At 39.9% G+C, this 14,235-nt stretch overlaps 2 protein-coding genes across 6 annotated transcripts in view; both read right to left on the bottom strand.

Moving 5' to 3' along the window:
• Positions 1 to 370: 370 nt before the first annotated feature.
• Positions 371 to 6,454, bottom strand: mansc4 (MANSC domain containing 4). Its single transcript, XM_033635970.2, has 3 exons — positions 6,106 to 6,454; positions 5,898 to 6,032; positions 371 to 2,670 (listed from the first exon to the last, which is right to left on the bottom strand). Exons 1-3 carry the CDS (start codon positions 6,323 to 6,325, stop codon positions 1,820 to 1,822), a joined length of 1,206 nt encoding a protein of 401 aa, XP_033491861.2. The 5' UTR covers positions 6,326 to 6,454; the 3' UTR covers positions 371 to 1,819.
• A 5,749-nt stretch (positions 6,455 to 12,203) lies between these two features.
• tead4 (TEA domain transcription factor 4) overlaps positions 12,204 to 14,235 on the bottom strand; it is a 68,531-nt gene continuing 66,499 nt past the window's right edge. For all 5 annotated transcript variants that reach the window (XM_078167684.1, XM_078167685.1, XM_033633987.2 and 2 more), the window contains exon 11: positions 12,204 to 13,161. In XM_078167684.1, coding sequence (XP_078023810.1) covers positions 13,048 to 13,161 — 114 coding nt within the window. In that variant the 3' untranslated portion in view covers positions 12,204 to 13,047. The remainder of the gene's footprint in view (positions 13,162 to 14,235) is intronic.

The raw sequence follows: 14,235 nt of genomic DNA, 5'->3' as shown, positions 1-14,235 counted from the left end.
TTGCATGTCAAAATGTAGGTCAGCCACATGGACATCATCTCGTCTTTCTTGGGGGAAATGGCTGCGGTAAAATGTATTTGGCCGAGTTCGGCTGTTCTGTTGAAAGTCACTGCGTCACAAGTGAAATCAAAATCATGGCAACTATGTATTCAGTAATCTCAAAGCCACAAAATACCTTTGCCTGTTCATTTAAAGGGACAGTTCACCCCCAAATCAAAAATACATATTCTTCCAATCACCTGTAGTGCTATTTGTCAGTCTAGATTTTTTTGGTGTGAGTTGCCAAGTGTGAAAGATTTCTGCCTTCTCTCAAATACGATGGGACTACATGGCACTCAAGCTTGTTTCGGCGAATGTTGGGCCGTTTTCAGGCCAGCTGTGAGCGTTTAGACACGCAGAGCTGAATTGGAGCCCAATTTTCCGCCGCGTAGGGTAGACATATTAGTGGAACCTTTTTGGTTTAAAAAGAACGAGGTGCCCTTCCGCCACGGGAGGGGCTGTTGATGACTTGTGGGAGGAGCTGTTGATGATGTCATACATGCGACCCACTGGCGGTGGACTAACAGGAAACAGCTGATAGCAGGAATTAGCAAGCAGCTAGTAGAAAGAGGGAAAGGCAAACCTGAAAGACACTGTAAAGATGAGCAACTAAGGAATTGCGTGCCCTCCTTGTCCTCGCAAACAAAGAGGACTGACCAGCCGCGGCTTCCCTCGGAGTACGTCACTGTTTACGTCACACGCTGAGCTACACGTTTTGTTACCTGCTCACGCCCCCCATTGCCCCGAAAAAGGCGCATTCTGTATAAACAGCAGTAGGCAGGCGGCATTTTGCTGCACTCCCCGATTTTGTTTTTATACTGCCAATACTGAACGAAGACTGATTGGGCTTTCCTGCAAATTTGCACAATTCCTTTTTAAAAAGGGCTCATATCACCGTGCAGAAGGAAGCATGCGTCTACTGCTAGCTCATCTAGCTAACGTTACAGCTCAACCAAGGGGAACACCATTAATATTTACATCTCGCGCTGACACAAGCACAAGCCTCTGGTCCATGAGTAGATGCACGCTTTCTTCTGCGCTGTGATACGCTTGGTGGGTGTTGATCAGTAAAAAGAAAAAAGTTGCTAAATGAAACTGCTCACATCAAGATCTGTGGATTATCTTGTGTAACCGGGTCATGATTTCTAGAAAGAGACATTGCTGTTGAGTTTTTTAAAAGTAATTTTGTGGTCATGGAGAGCTGTCTACTTCCATTACATTCAAGAGAAGATAGACATCTCTATGGCCGATATCTCCCACACCAAAACAATCAAGACTGGTAAACTGCACTACAAGTAAGAGGAAAAATATGTGTTTATGTTTTCAGGTGAACTGTCCCTTTAGACTCATTGTATATCAACATTTTGGTCAGTTAAATAGACATCATGTTGTCTTTCTTCAGATAAATTGCAGCGCCCAAATGCACGAGCCTAATTTGGCTCTTCTGTTGAGTCATTGCGTCACAAGTGAAACCAAAATCATGGTAACTACATGTTTGGTGATCTTATCTAAGCCACAAAATACCTTTGCTTGTTCACTTTCAATGTACAGAATTGTAACCTCAATGCAGCAGTTGACAGTAACCATATTTTCATCTCTATTTCCTCAAAGTAAAGCCATAGCAGTGTCCTTGCTATTAAAATAATTCAGTATTATTTTACAAAAATATAACTAGAAATGTATGTCAGATGTCTCTTCATCCTGGATTCCCTCATTAAAAACTTTGCTGTAAACAAAAAAGAAAAGTCAGTTCCAGCCTCTTTTTTTCTTGACCCTACTTTCAGGTGTTTTCTCTGACCAGCACATATTTAATCAGACGCATGGAGCCTCTTTTCCCTCTCCACGATGTTCTGTATCGTCCCATCCTCTTCCTCTGACCCCTCCAGCTCACCACCAGCAGAATAGAGCAACAGCAGCTCAGCAGCACTGTGATACAAATGGCCACTGCAACCAGCAAAGTGTGAGCAGCTACGTGCCACCCAGGTCCCAAACTCCCGAGGGTGTCTTCCCCGCTGACACCCTGGCCTGCCTCACTGCCTGCAGTGTGGTTCCTCCCCAGACTGCCCTTGGTGTCATTAGGATATTGCTGGCTGCTCTGTATGCTGCCTATAAAGGCTGTTGAAGTTGGAGGGCTGGTGGCCAGCTGAGAGGTGCTGGTGGTGTGATGATGGGTGGGAGATGTGGGGGGCTGTGCAGTTGTGGTAGAGAAGACAGGAGTCATCTGGGGATCGTAAGCGCTGAGGGTGGCTGCTGCGGTGGATGAAGGAGGCGTAGTAAAGCTGGGTGCAAAAGAAATAGTGGAGGGGGTCAGGGCTGTTTCTGCTTCACCCCCTGAAGCTTGTGGAGCCTCTGGAGTGGAGGATAAGTTATCTGTAGCAGTGGGAACTGTTGAAGGCTGACTGGTGCTCTGCAGCATAGTGGTACTGGTGCCAGTAGTGGTTGTGGTGGTGGTGAGGGGTTTAACTGTGGGTGCTGAAGTCAGAGGCAGAGCAGCAGGTGGAGGTGGATGAATGAACTGGCGTTTGTCTGAGGGCAGCGGCTCTGAGGCGTTGCCTCTGCTGTAGTAGTGGGGCAACACACGTACGTTGGAGGTGAAGTATTTTCCAAACACCAACAGGTCAGGATCCACACCTGGGAGACAAAGACATGGCTGTCACGACTCATCTATAGGCTTTTCGTTGTGTTTTACACTTTTTGCTGACAAACAACATAATTGCTTAAAAAAGTGTCTTATAGGGGCATCGGTGGCTTGGTGGTGGAGCGGGCGCCCCATGTGCAGGGCTGTTGCCGCAGCAGCCCGGGTTCGACTCCAGTCTGTGGCCCTTTGCACTCCCCCTCTCTCTCCCCCCTTCACGCTTGTCTGTCCTATCAAATAAATGCTAAAAATGCCCCAAAAAGTATCTTAAAAAAAAGTGTCTTATATTGTGTGTGTATATATATATATATATATATATATATATATAGATAGATAGATAGATAGATATAAATAAATGTTTAGAAAAAAATCTGTCCATTGATGAATTTAAGGGCATCATAAAGAATGTGCTGATACAGACATGTGCTTGTTTTCCTTGAGAGGCCACTATGTTTGAATAGTTGTTTTACTGTGGATTTTTGTATTATATGTTGTATTTGTTGCATGTTAAATGTGTTTTTTTATTGGCTGCTACCTCAGCCAGGTCTCTCTTGTGAAAGAAATTTTCAGTCTCAGTTCCTGGTTAAATAAAGGTTAAATGAAATAAAATAAAAGAATTAAATTACTTTATTAAAATACATTTTACAATCAGGCTTCAGGAAAAAGCATAGTACCATCACAGCTGCAATGAAGGTGGTAAATGACATTTATGTTGCACTTGACAAGAAACAACATTGTGCATCTCTTTTCATTGATTTGTCGAAAGCGTTTGACACAGTTGACCACGATATTTTAAAATGTAGACTCTTGCAATCAGGACTCTCGGAGCAAGCAGTTACTTGGTTCACCAACTATCTCAGTAATAGGACTCAGTGCATTAAATATGATGGCCTGTGTTCTGATATTGTTACTGTCCACAAGGGGGTGCCGCAGGGTTCTGTATTAGGTCCCCTCTTATTGATTATTTATATCAGTGATTTGGGTATAAATGTGACAAATGCTAATTTGCATTTCTGCATTGTGTTGATGACACAGTTCTTTACTGCTGTGGATCAACTCTTGTTCAGGCCACTGAATCCCTGCAGAAAGCCTTTGTTGCTGTCCAGCACGCATTACTTCAGCTGAAACTTGTTCTCAGTGCAGACAAGACTAAGCTTATGCTATTCTCAAATTCTGGGAAGAGGCCACAAATTATCCCCTCAGTGTCCACTCTCAAGGGAAATGAAATAGAGGTGGTTCACGCGTATAAATACCTGGGTCTTTTGATTGATGTCTCCCTCACTTTCAAGCCGCATATAGAGAAACTAGTGAAGGAGCTGAGGATAAAACTGTTTTTTTACTTTTGAAATAAGCTATGTTTTTCTTTTAATGCAAAAAAGCGACTTGTTGCTGCTACCTTTTTACCAGTGTTGGATTATGGAGATCTTTTATATATGAATGCGTCTGCTAAATGTCTTCATATGGTTGACACTGTCTATCACGCTTCTCTGAGGTTCATTACTAATTGTAAACCATTGACACACCACTGTGAGTTATACTCTCGGGTTGGATGGGCTGCTCTGGCCACCCGAACGCTCAGTCATTGGTATACTTTTATATATAAGGCATTACTTGGTCTACTGCCTTCCTACATTTGTTCCTTAATTGCGCAGAGAAGTGCTGGTCCTTACTCCTTTCGTTCGCAAGACTACTTGTCGCTTTCTGTTCCATATGCCCATACTGAATTGGGTAAAAAGGCTTTTGTCTACTCTGCACCTTCAGCATGGAATATGTTGCAAAATGACTGGACACTAACAGGGTTAATTTCTTTGAGCGCCTTTAAATCCAAACGAAGAATACTTGAGGCCGACTCCGTTACATGTACTTGTTTTTCATAATCTGCTTGTAAATTCAATACTTTTTTCTTTTATTTGTTTGTGTTTTATCTGTGTAGTTTGTAACTGTGTTTTGTACTTGCTGCTGCCTATCTTGGCCAGGTCTCCCTTGAAAAAGAGGTTGTTAATCTCAATGGGATCTTCCTGGTTAAATAAAGATTAATAAATAAATAATACATTTTACCTTTATTATTAGTAGTAGGTCTCACTGATACAAATAATACTTGTAAAAGTGCACTAGTTTTGGTATTATTCATTATTTTGTAATAATTATTTTATTTATATCTTTTTTTGTATTTTTGTCTTTTTTTTAATCTTGGCTCATTTTTATTTTAATAATTAATCACTCACTTTTTTAATTATTTTTCTCTTTTCTTTTGCTTCTGACTCTTGTGCTGCTGTAACATGTGGGATCAATCAATCAATCAATCAATCGACCATTGTTTATTCAGGACTGAGCATTAAGCTCTTTCACAGCAATGCCCTGAGTTCACATTCAATGGGGTAGCAGGACACAAATATATAATAGTGATCACAATAAAGTCCATAAGAACTAATAAGTAGCAGCAATGTCTATCAAGTATTATAAACAGCAATGAAAAAAACAATCAGTAAAAATAAGAAAAAGTTAAATAATAATAAGAGTCTGTTGTTAAGGACGCATTCAACTAACCAAAGCACAAACACTGTAAAACACCACTTAAAATGATCTATCAACACATACCTGTCTAATTTAAAAACTCTTGTAACTTGTTGCATTTATTTAGTGCGAAAAAACTAAAAGCTTATTTACCAAGTTCAGTAGTGATCTGAGGGGTCTCAGTGGGTTAATTTATCTTAGTAGAAAAATGTACTTAATATATCAGAAGTAAAAGTAGCTGTCCCTATGAATGCTGGTTTATTATTACTGATGCTTTTGTGTGTAACCAGGATTATCATGTTGTAGCTCATCAAGGTGGTGATAATTTTAACTGCTAGAATTACAGTAACAACTGTTTTATTAGAGGATCACATGTTTTTTATGCATAAGTTTGAATTTGCACAGTAACTGGTGCTTTCAAATAAATGTAGTGGAGAAATATGTTCAATATTTCTCATAAAAGAAGTAAAAAGTGGCAGAAAATAGGAATACTCAAGCAAAAATAGTACAAAAAATGTACCTTAAGTACTCGAGTAAATGTGTAACTTACTTTTAATAACTCATAGGTGTGGTTGCAGTGTTGCATTATGTCTCTTGAGAGCATTTACATTTTTTTGACAATGTACTGGGCCCTGGTTGTAGTCTATATGCATACAGGCAGAGTAAAATAGGGAGGAATGTTCAGTATTAAACCATGTACTTTACTTACCCTTTGTGACATTGTACAGAACAACGTTTCCTCTGTGGCTGAGAATGCAGCTCTCCAGTGTTGGGCAGTGCAGGTGGAAACAGTTGGCGTTTTCTTGAGTGGTATCGTAGTGAAATATGGCCAGATTACAGGAAACTGAGAGAGAAGTCACAGTGAATACCACATAGTTGAATATTTATGACTGATTAATTAAAGAAGCAGGACTCACAGTTCCTCGTGAGGCAACAGGTGCGGCTGCATTTCAGCGCCGTCTCCTCCTGATAATACTTGAGAAGCTGAGCTCCTCTCCGCTGAGACTCCTCGATATCGATGAAAATCCCGGGAAAGCGTCGGATCCAGCAGTTCTTATAATACGAGGTCGGTGAGCACCTCGACTCAGTGTGGCACACCAGACTCAAAACCGTCAGCAAACCCCATGTGACATTCATCGCGCGTGATGGAAATCAGACCATGTTAAATTACAATCTGGGCAAAGCATCGACATATCTGTGGGGCTGATTGCTCGGAGGTGACAGGCATGAAGTGGGGCAAGTGGTCTGGTTTTACTGGTGCCAGTCTCTCTTCAGGTGTGTCACAGCTACGCACCTGGAGGAGGAGGAGACCGGTGTTGCGTGTAAAGCTCAGCCACGGCAACAGATCAGGCTGTCTCTGACAGAAAGGCACCAACTACTGTAGGATTTTTAATAATTAGTCAAATTTTATGACTATAACAAACAGCACAACAAATCTGCCTCATATTCATACAAATGTAGGACTATCATAGGATTATACAGGGGTGGGACACAAAACAGTAACACCTTTAGTAGGCTATAATAAAGTCAAATATCTCTCAGAATATAATCTCCTTCTGAAGTTGATCATATCACACAATCGTCCTCAGCAGGTGAAAGTGACCTGTCATGAAAACTTTCCATTTTCATTTTATTCTGAGCACTTTAAAGGGATAGTGCACCCAAAAATGCAAATTCAGCCATTATTTACTCACCCATATGCCAAGGGAGGCTCTAGTGAAGTTTTAGAGTCCTCACATCCCTTGCAGAGATCCAAGGGGAGAGTGGGTAGCAGCACAACTCCACCTAATGGAGGCTGACGGCGCCCCAGATTCAAACGTCCAAAAACACATAATTGAAACCACAAAATATCTCCATACTGCTCGTCCATAGTGATCCAAGTGTCCTGAAGCCCAACATAAAAAGTTGTTTGGAAAAACTTCATTTAAACAGAGAGGCAGTCAGAGCTACAGGCTACAATGAGGCTAAAAACAGAGTTCAAATGACGTTTTTCCAAACAACTTTTTACGTCGGGGCTTCGGGACACTTGGATCACTACGGACGAGCAGTATGGAGATATTTTGTGGTTTCAATTATGTGTTTTTGGCCCCCATTAGGTGGAGTTGTGTTGCTAACCCCTCTCCCCTGGGATCTCCGCAAGTGTGGTGAGGACTCTGAAACTTCACCTGAGCCTCCTTCGGCATATGGGTGAGTAGATATTGGCTGAATTTGCATTTTTGGGTGCACTTTCCCTTTAAGGACTTGTTTCCTTGTTGGCTTAACAACTGAGACTGGAAGTTCATTCTTGACTTGGAAAACATCAGTCGACAAAAAGACTTGCTCTTTAACATTTGTCATATTTTTCAAACACAGTTTTATTGTATAAGGTCAGGAATGAACTTCCAGATATTTGACTTTATAGCCTACTAAAGGTGTTACTGTTTTGTGTCCCACCCCCGTATACCCTCCCGAGACCTGAACTTTTGTTAAGTATGCATTTTTAAAACTTCCTAGGTATTTGCCTGTGGATATTCTCATTCATCCAGGTCATAGTTATCTCAAGGCAACTGAATCGAACACAACTGGACTTGGTTTTGTCTTAGAAGACGTTTCACCTCTTATCCAAGAGGCTTCATCAGTTCATGCTTGTCAGACTAGGCTGGAACTAGTCTGACAAACTGGTGTGGAAGCACCCAGGTATTTAGCCTCTGGGGAGGTCTTCACAAGGCCAATGATGTCATTGGTGCGTTAGTGGTCCAATGGTGTGTCAATGACAGTCGTTGAAACTCCTGGATGAGTGGTGTAGGAGAAAGTACACTCCTTTGAAGACAGAAGTGTGCACATTTTTGACAGGGAAGACAGGTGGTTTGAAAGAGGTGTAAAAGAAGCCATCTATGTGAAATTGGAAAAACCATCTCTCAGTAGAGGAGGTGGTCTGCAACACCACCTATCCCCCATCTATCATGCTGTCCTTTTATCCTTGCCCAGGAGATTTAACAACTTAACCTCTAAAAACAATGGTTGTTCACAAATGGCCTCATGTGACTCTAACGACTCCATCGACCACCGTTGCAGCAGTAGTTTCAACGACCGTCGTTGACACACCATTGGAGCACTAACGAACCAGTGACATCATTGGCCTTGTGAAGACCTCCTCAGAGGTTAAATACCTGGGTGCTTCCACACCAGTTTGTCAGACTAGTTTCAGCCTAGTCAGACAAGCATGAACTGATGAAGCCTCTTGGATAAGAGGTGAAACGTCTTCTAAGACAAAACTAAGTCCGGTTGTGTTTGATTCAATTGCCTTGAGATTCCTAGCTATCTGGCATCAGTATGACCTTATAAGTATAAAAAACTAAATATTGTCAATGGTAATTAAGTCCCAGTGTCTTCAAACGAGATAACAATAAAGTCCCAATGTCCCCAAATGAGATGATAATAAAGTCCTAATGTAAAAGGAGTACTTCCTAATTAACAGCTTCTTATCTTGTTACTGTTGCTAACATTGGTCAAATTGGTTGCCATGTCAAACTACAAACATTATCAATCATAAATAAACAAGATTCAACCATAAAATCTGATCGCATTTTGTCCGCTTTTGTGTAGTGCTGTTGTGTTTTGTGCAGACTGACTTGGCAGAGATGGCTGCCATCTTGTTTTTACATGTATTAGTGTGCTGTGCTCTTGCTACCACTGGACGGCACAAAAAGTGTCCACGAACGAAGACAACAAGTCTAAGTGAAGTAGAATGACGTATAAGGTCATGTAAACCCAAAATGTGATGTCTTCATTCAATTTTATTTATAAAGCCCAATACAGTATATTCTTTGCTTTACAGTATATGACATCCCTCTGTCCTTGGACCGTCACAGCGGATAAGGAAAAACTCCCCAAATCACTCACACTAACTAACTCACATACATCTGAAGGCAGGGGAGGGAGGAGGTGTGTAATGTTAACGTCCTCAATGACTTGTCTCTCTTCTTTCTGGAAAATGAGTTTTGGTGTTTTGAAATTAAAATACAGGAAGATGTTCCTGTAATTCTGTCCACTCCTGTGTATGTGTGCATTTTGGGCATAACAAGGCAAGACCTCTAGACTGCTGTCCCTCTGTAACATGTAGGACTCTTTGATTAGGCCTGTGAATATTCCTGTCAATGGGTTTGGATGCAGGTATTACTGAACCACACAGTGAGTCACTGTAAAGTAATTCTTGCTCAGGAACCAGGCTGTAACTCTTCTCTCTGTGAAAAAACAGACGATCTGTTTCCAGCGAGGTCAGACACCTGAGAGTGGATTGCCATAACTGGAACAATCTGACTGAATTCTTTCAATTGGGATTATCAGAATAAGCCTTCAGCTCATTGGTGTGGGATTTGTTACACCTGTTAGGCTGTTTGTCTCACCTTTTGTGAGCCAGTGACGGAGCACTGTGCCACGTTCTCGGTTTACACCTGGGAGTTGAAAGCACCTTTCTGAGTAAACAGCTTATGGAGTGAAAAGTGTGTAGGATATAATTTAAGGGTAAACTATTCTGTGGAAATAGATTCAAATAGAAATCATTCATACTCACATGGACAGATATGCTTTTAATCAGATTCCATATTTTCGGTAGTTTGATTTTCTCTCATTTGTATGAACAAAAAATGTCTAAAAGATGACACATCCCACAAATAACAGTATAGTGACTTAGACTGAAGAGTAAAGACAGTGTAAACCTTACACCAAAACTCATTTGGTGTGAAACAAACATTGGTGGATTATATATTATATTGAATTATACCAGCATGGCCTCAAAGAAAGAGTGTCATGAAGGTTAAACTCAAGTAACCAGCCTGAGAATCAGCGCATCATCAACCCAGTCTAAAGTTTCATCATCAAAATTGCATAGTTGATGTCGACAGGAAAAGAGTAGTAATGTCTCAGCACCACCAGATGGAAGTGTTCACCTCCATTAAACAGTAGCTGAGTCCCACTAACAGTTTGCAATATGTACCATACACTTAACGGGGTATTTTTTTTCCATTAAAATTAAATTCAAAATATCAATATATTTTTGTGCTAACATAATAATATCAAACTCTGGAATGATACTGCCAATTAAACATCACAAAGAGGGACTTTCTGACAGGCTTAGCTGAGACTGACAGAAACTGATTCACCAATTGTTCCATTAATGGTATCAATTAATCGTAACAGTCATTTCTAAAGCTTTCTCCACTCTCTTAAATGTGAAGATTTGCTACTCATACCGGAATACCTTTAACTTTGTTCAAATGAAATGAGCAATCAAAAGACATCTCCTTCAACTCTGGGATCTTGCAACAGGATTTCTTTACTATTTTTTTGACATTGTACTGTCTAACAATTTGACAAGATTAATCAACACATCAACCAGTATTGAAAATAACTGTAAGCTGCAGTTCTGTATGCTTACCTTTTTGTTTTCTGACATCTTCTTGGAGCTGTAGCACCTCCATCTGCAATCAGATTTAATGTCTCGCAGCTGGAAGCCTTCACTTCCTTTGTGTGTATTGCATTGTGGGACAATCAACAGCACTCTCTCTTTTGTCACCTCTTCAAAAACCTGCTCACCATTAGTATGTAGCTAGTGTGAAATTAGGACAGAGCTTACATGCAAACAAAAAAGTTTATTTTGGGTGTGTCCATGCGATGGACAACCAAGAAAGGACAGCAGAGGACCCACACACCAATACAATAAAAAGTGCACTGATGATAGTCAAGGACTGAAACATTTGCTGCTGTGTATTAATTTCTGCACTTTGAGCACCCCTCTTTTCGTGCACGGCTGTTCTAAATAAACTGACTTTTTTTTTTTGCATTGATCTCAGCCTGTGAACCTTTTTGGTGGCTGTCCATCCCAGTTGTATTGGTGTGCCGGTATCTATGGAGTTAGATTTGTGTCTTTATTACATGCAAGAAAATAATTGATATGAGAGAAAAAAAAATGTTTGAGAGAAAAAGCTTTCACACTGATAGCAAAAAATAATAATATTTGAGACTAAAAAAAGTTTTGAGATAAAATATTTTGTCATAGAATAAAAAAAAAATCATAATTTAAGATTTAAAAAATGATTTCCGGGAAAAAAAAAACTCTCTTAAAAAACTTTTTTTACTCTCAAATATTATTTTTTTTTTCTATCAGTGTGAAAACATTTTCTCTCAAAAAAAAAAAATGTTTCTCTCAAAACATTTTTCTTCTCTCTCTCAAAACCCGTCTTTGCTCTCGTGTCAGGATTTTGCTTTCTCTGCGAAAATAATGTCATGGGCGGGGCCACGTTCCTATTGGCCAGTTTCAATTCAATTGACAGCTGGGTGAGGATCGTCTTGGGAGTCGAATTCAACTGAATCATTCATCCACCATGGTCGATTCACCGGCATAGATGTGCTGCGTTATTTGGGAGCGGAGACTCCAATGTTTGGGTAAGATGATGCCACAGATGATGAATGATTCAGTTGAATTCGACTCCCAAGACGATCCTCACCCAGCTGTCAATTCGATTGAGACTGGCCAATGGGAACGTGGCCCCACCCATGACATTAAGCAAAATCCTGATATGAGAGCAAAGACTTGGGTTTTGAGAGAGAGAAGAAAAATGTTTTGAGAGAAACAATTTTTTTGAGAGAAAATGTTTTCACACTGATAGAAAAAAAATAATATTTGAGAGTAAAAAAAAGTTTTTGAGAGGTTTTTTTTCTCGTTAATCATTTTTTAAATCTCAAATTATTTTTTTTATATTCTATGACAGAATACTTTCTCTCAAAACTTTTTTTAGTCTCAAATATTATTATTTTTTGCTATCAGTGTGAAAACTTTTTCTCTCAAATATTTTTTTTTTCTCTCATATCATTTATTTTCTCGCATGTAATAAAGACACAAATCTAACTCCACAGTATCACCTCTGCCATCCTTTCTTGGATGACAACACCCTGCCCATCATGTACATACTGTTATAAGTGTGCTACATATTGCAGTCAGTTGAACAGATGGCAAAAAAACTCAGCGACAGAGGAGTTATGTAAAACACTTGTATTTTCATCTGACACTTCAGGGCAAGTTATGGTTACAGTCAACCTCTGTAATCAGCTTACAGATCTAAATCTGGTTCAAGTTAGCAGTGTTATTATGTGCCTTTTGTTGTAGTCAGATCATTTTCAATCAAAAACAGTGAGACAATACGAGAAACATTTAACATTAAACATCAAACAAAGTGAATACAATAGCTCTTTTAAATCATTTTAGCCTCTTTATCTTCATAACTCTGTGTAGAGGAGATGGATGTGGCACTGTACATAATTACTCAAATAACACAAACGATTGGCACCAAAAACAGTGATATTTTATGGATGTGCAAAGGAGGGATTCTCAGTCTACTTTTATTATCATCTCTTCCCATTGTATTTCATATTTAAGTCACTAGGTGGCACCCTGAGGCAGCCCAACTCCTCCTCAAACATCCCCTGCACATGCATGTGTGTAAAAGAATCTAAATCAAAAACAAGCACTAGTAAAATGAGATGAAAAACACCACCAATTACAACTTTCTCATGCAGGTCTTGTTGGCTAGGTTTGGCTCCTTTGGTATAGAGACCACAGCGCATCATGGTCCTCTTCTTCTTCTTTTTTTTTCCTTGCCACTTTTCACACAAAGGCTGTTTCAGCTTCCACAATCCCAAATCCACCTCTTCCTCAGCAGTAGTAGTGTTCCTGGGCATGCTGACAGAGCCAGTGTTTCTCTGGGCGTCTGACCGAGTTGTATGGTTTCAGCTTTAAGCTTACGGAGGAAGTAGTTCATTGTTTAGTGTTGTTGCTCACTGAGGTGCTACAATGGGTCTAGAGCAGGTGAGTTCCAACTGTGTCAGTCTTTGACTAGCCTGTAAATATGATGCTGTGCGCCGTGCTCACTGGTGGACACCTCGAAGACGTAGGCTATGCACAGGAGGGTTTCCAGTGTGTCCCTGTTAGTCACCACCTGTGGACAAACACAGAGAGTCCTGATCAGTCAAACTGTGGGGGTTAAAACCAATTAAACCTTAGTTACCCATGTTTTTACTGCTAATATTCAATCTAGTAACATTTGTCCAGTTTGGAGAGAAATTTGCAATCCTTTGAAGAGTGGAGGAGCCTTTGACAATATACAATCAATTATAAAACTCTATTAAAATCCTTAAAAACTCAAGTGGGACCCACTGACAGTTTAAAAAACAAATACACTAAACAATCAATACTACTTTTCTGTAGGTCTTGTCCAGAATTGACCTCCATCACAGAGGCAGTGGACGACATGATTGACCAATATCTGGTATCAATTAAAATCCTAATATTAGCACAACATGTTGGTTTGTATTAAGGTGATTTTTTAACTTACTTAAATTAGTTAATAAGCGGTTCACAGGACTACACAAGAGAATATCGATACTTTTGATACTACATATTTAAATCAACACTATCTCCATTAATTTTACATCCAATACTAATGAAAGTACAGAAGCTATAAAAAACAGGGACCGGCTGCACAAAACACCTTAATATTTCTCCTTAAGTATGGCATTAGGGCTTAATTCCTCCTTAGCTGAGGGACTTTTACAGTTGCACAGAATCCCTTAAAAGATTTCCTAAATATTAACTCATTTACTATGTTGACAGAGATTTCACAGCAAAGAAGTTTCCATGGAGTTTGTTTGCTTGGACTCAGGCTCATGATGCCTGTTTTCGCCTCACAAAGTTGGCCAATAGTTAGATAGTGAAAAAATGGCAGAAGATAGGAAGACAGGAAAACCATATTGGTCAGAGGAGGAAAAGATTATATGTCTGGTGGAATACAATTATAGAAAGCACAAACTGCAAAGTAAATTCGATCCCCTTATACCAGAAAAAGGAAAATGACTGCAGGAAGAAACTGCAACAAAAATTAATTCAGTCAAATCTAAAGTGTCAAATCAGAAGCGTATCCATTTGGTTCTCCTGGTCGCAGAACACTCCTCTCAGAGTGTTTTTATTTTCACCATAATCTCGGTCATGTTGCAGTGAAGACAGAGTCAGAGGT

Source organism: Epinephelus lanceolatus, chromosome 5 (assembly GCF_041903045.1).
Source record: "Epinephelus lanceolatus isolate andai-2023 chromosome 5, ASM4190304v1, whole genome shotgun sequence".
Lineage (NCBI taxonomy): Eukaryota > Metazoa > Chordata > Actinopteri > Perciformes > Serranidae > Epinephelus > Epinephelus lanceolatus.
Note: the sequence above shows the minus strand (reverse complement) of the source record. Positions and strands in the feature narration are given on the sequence as shown.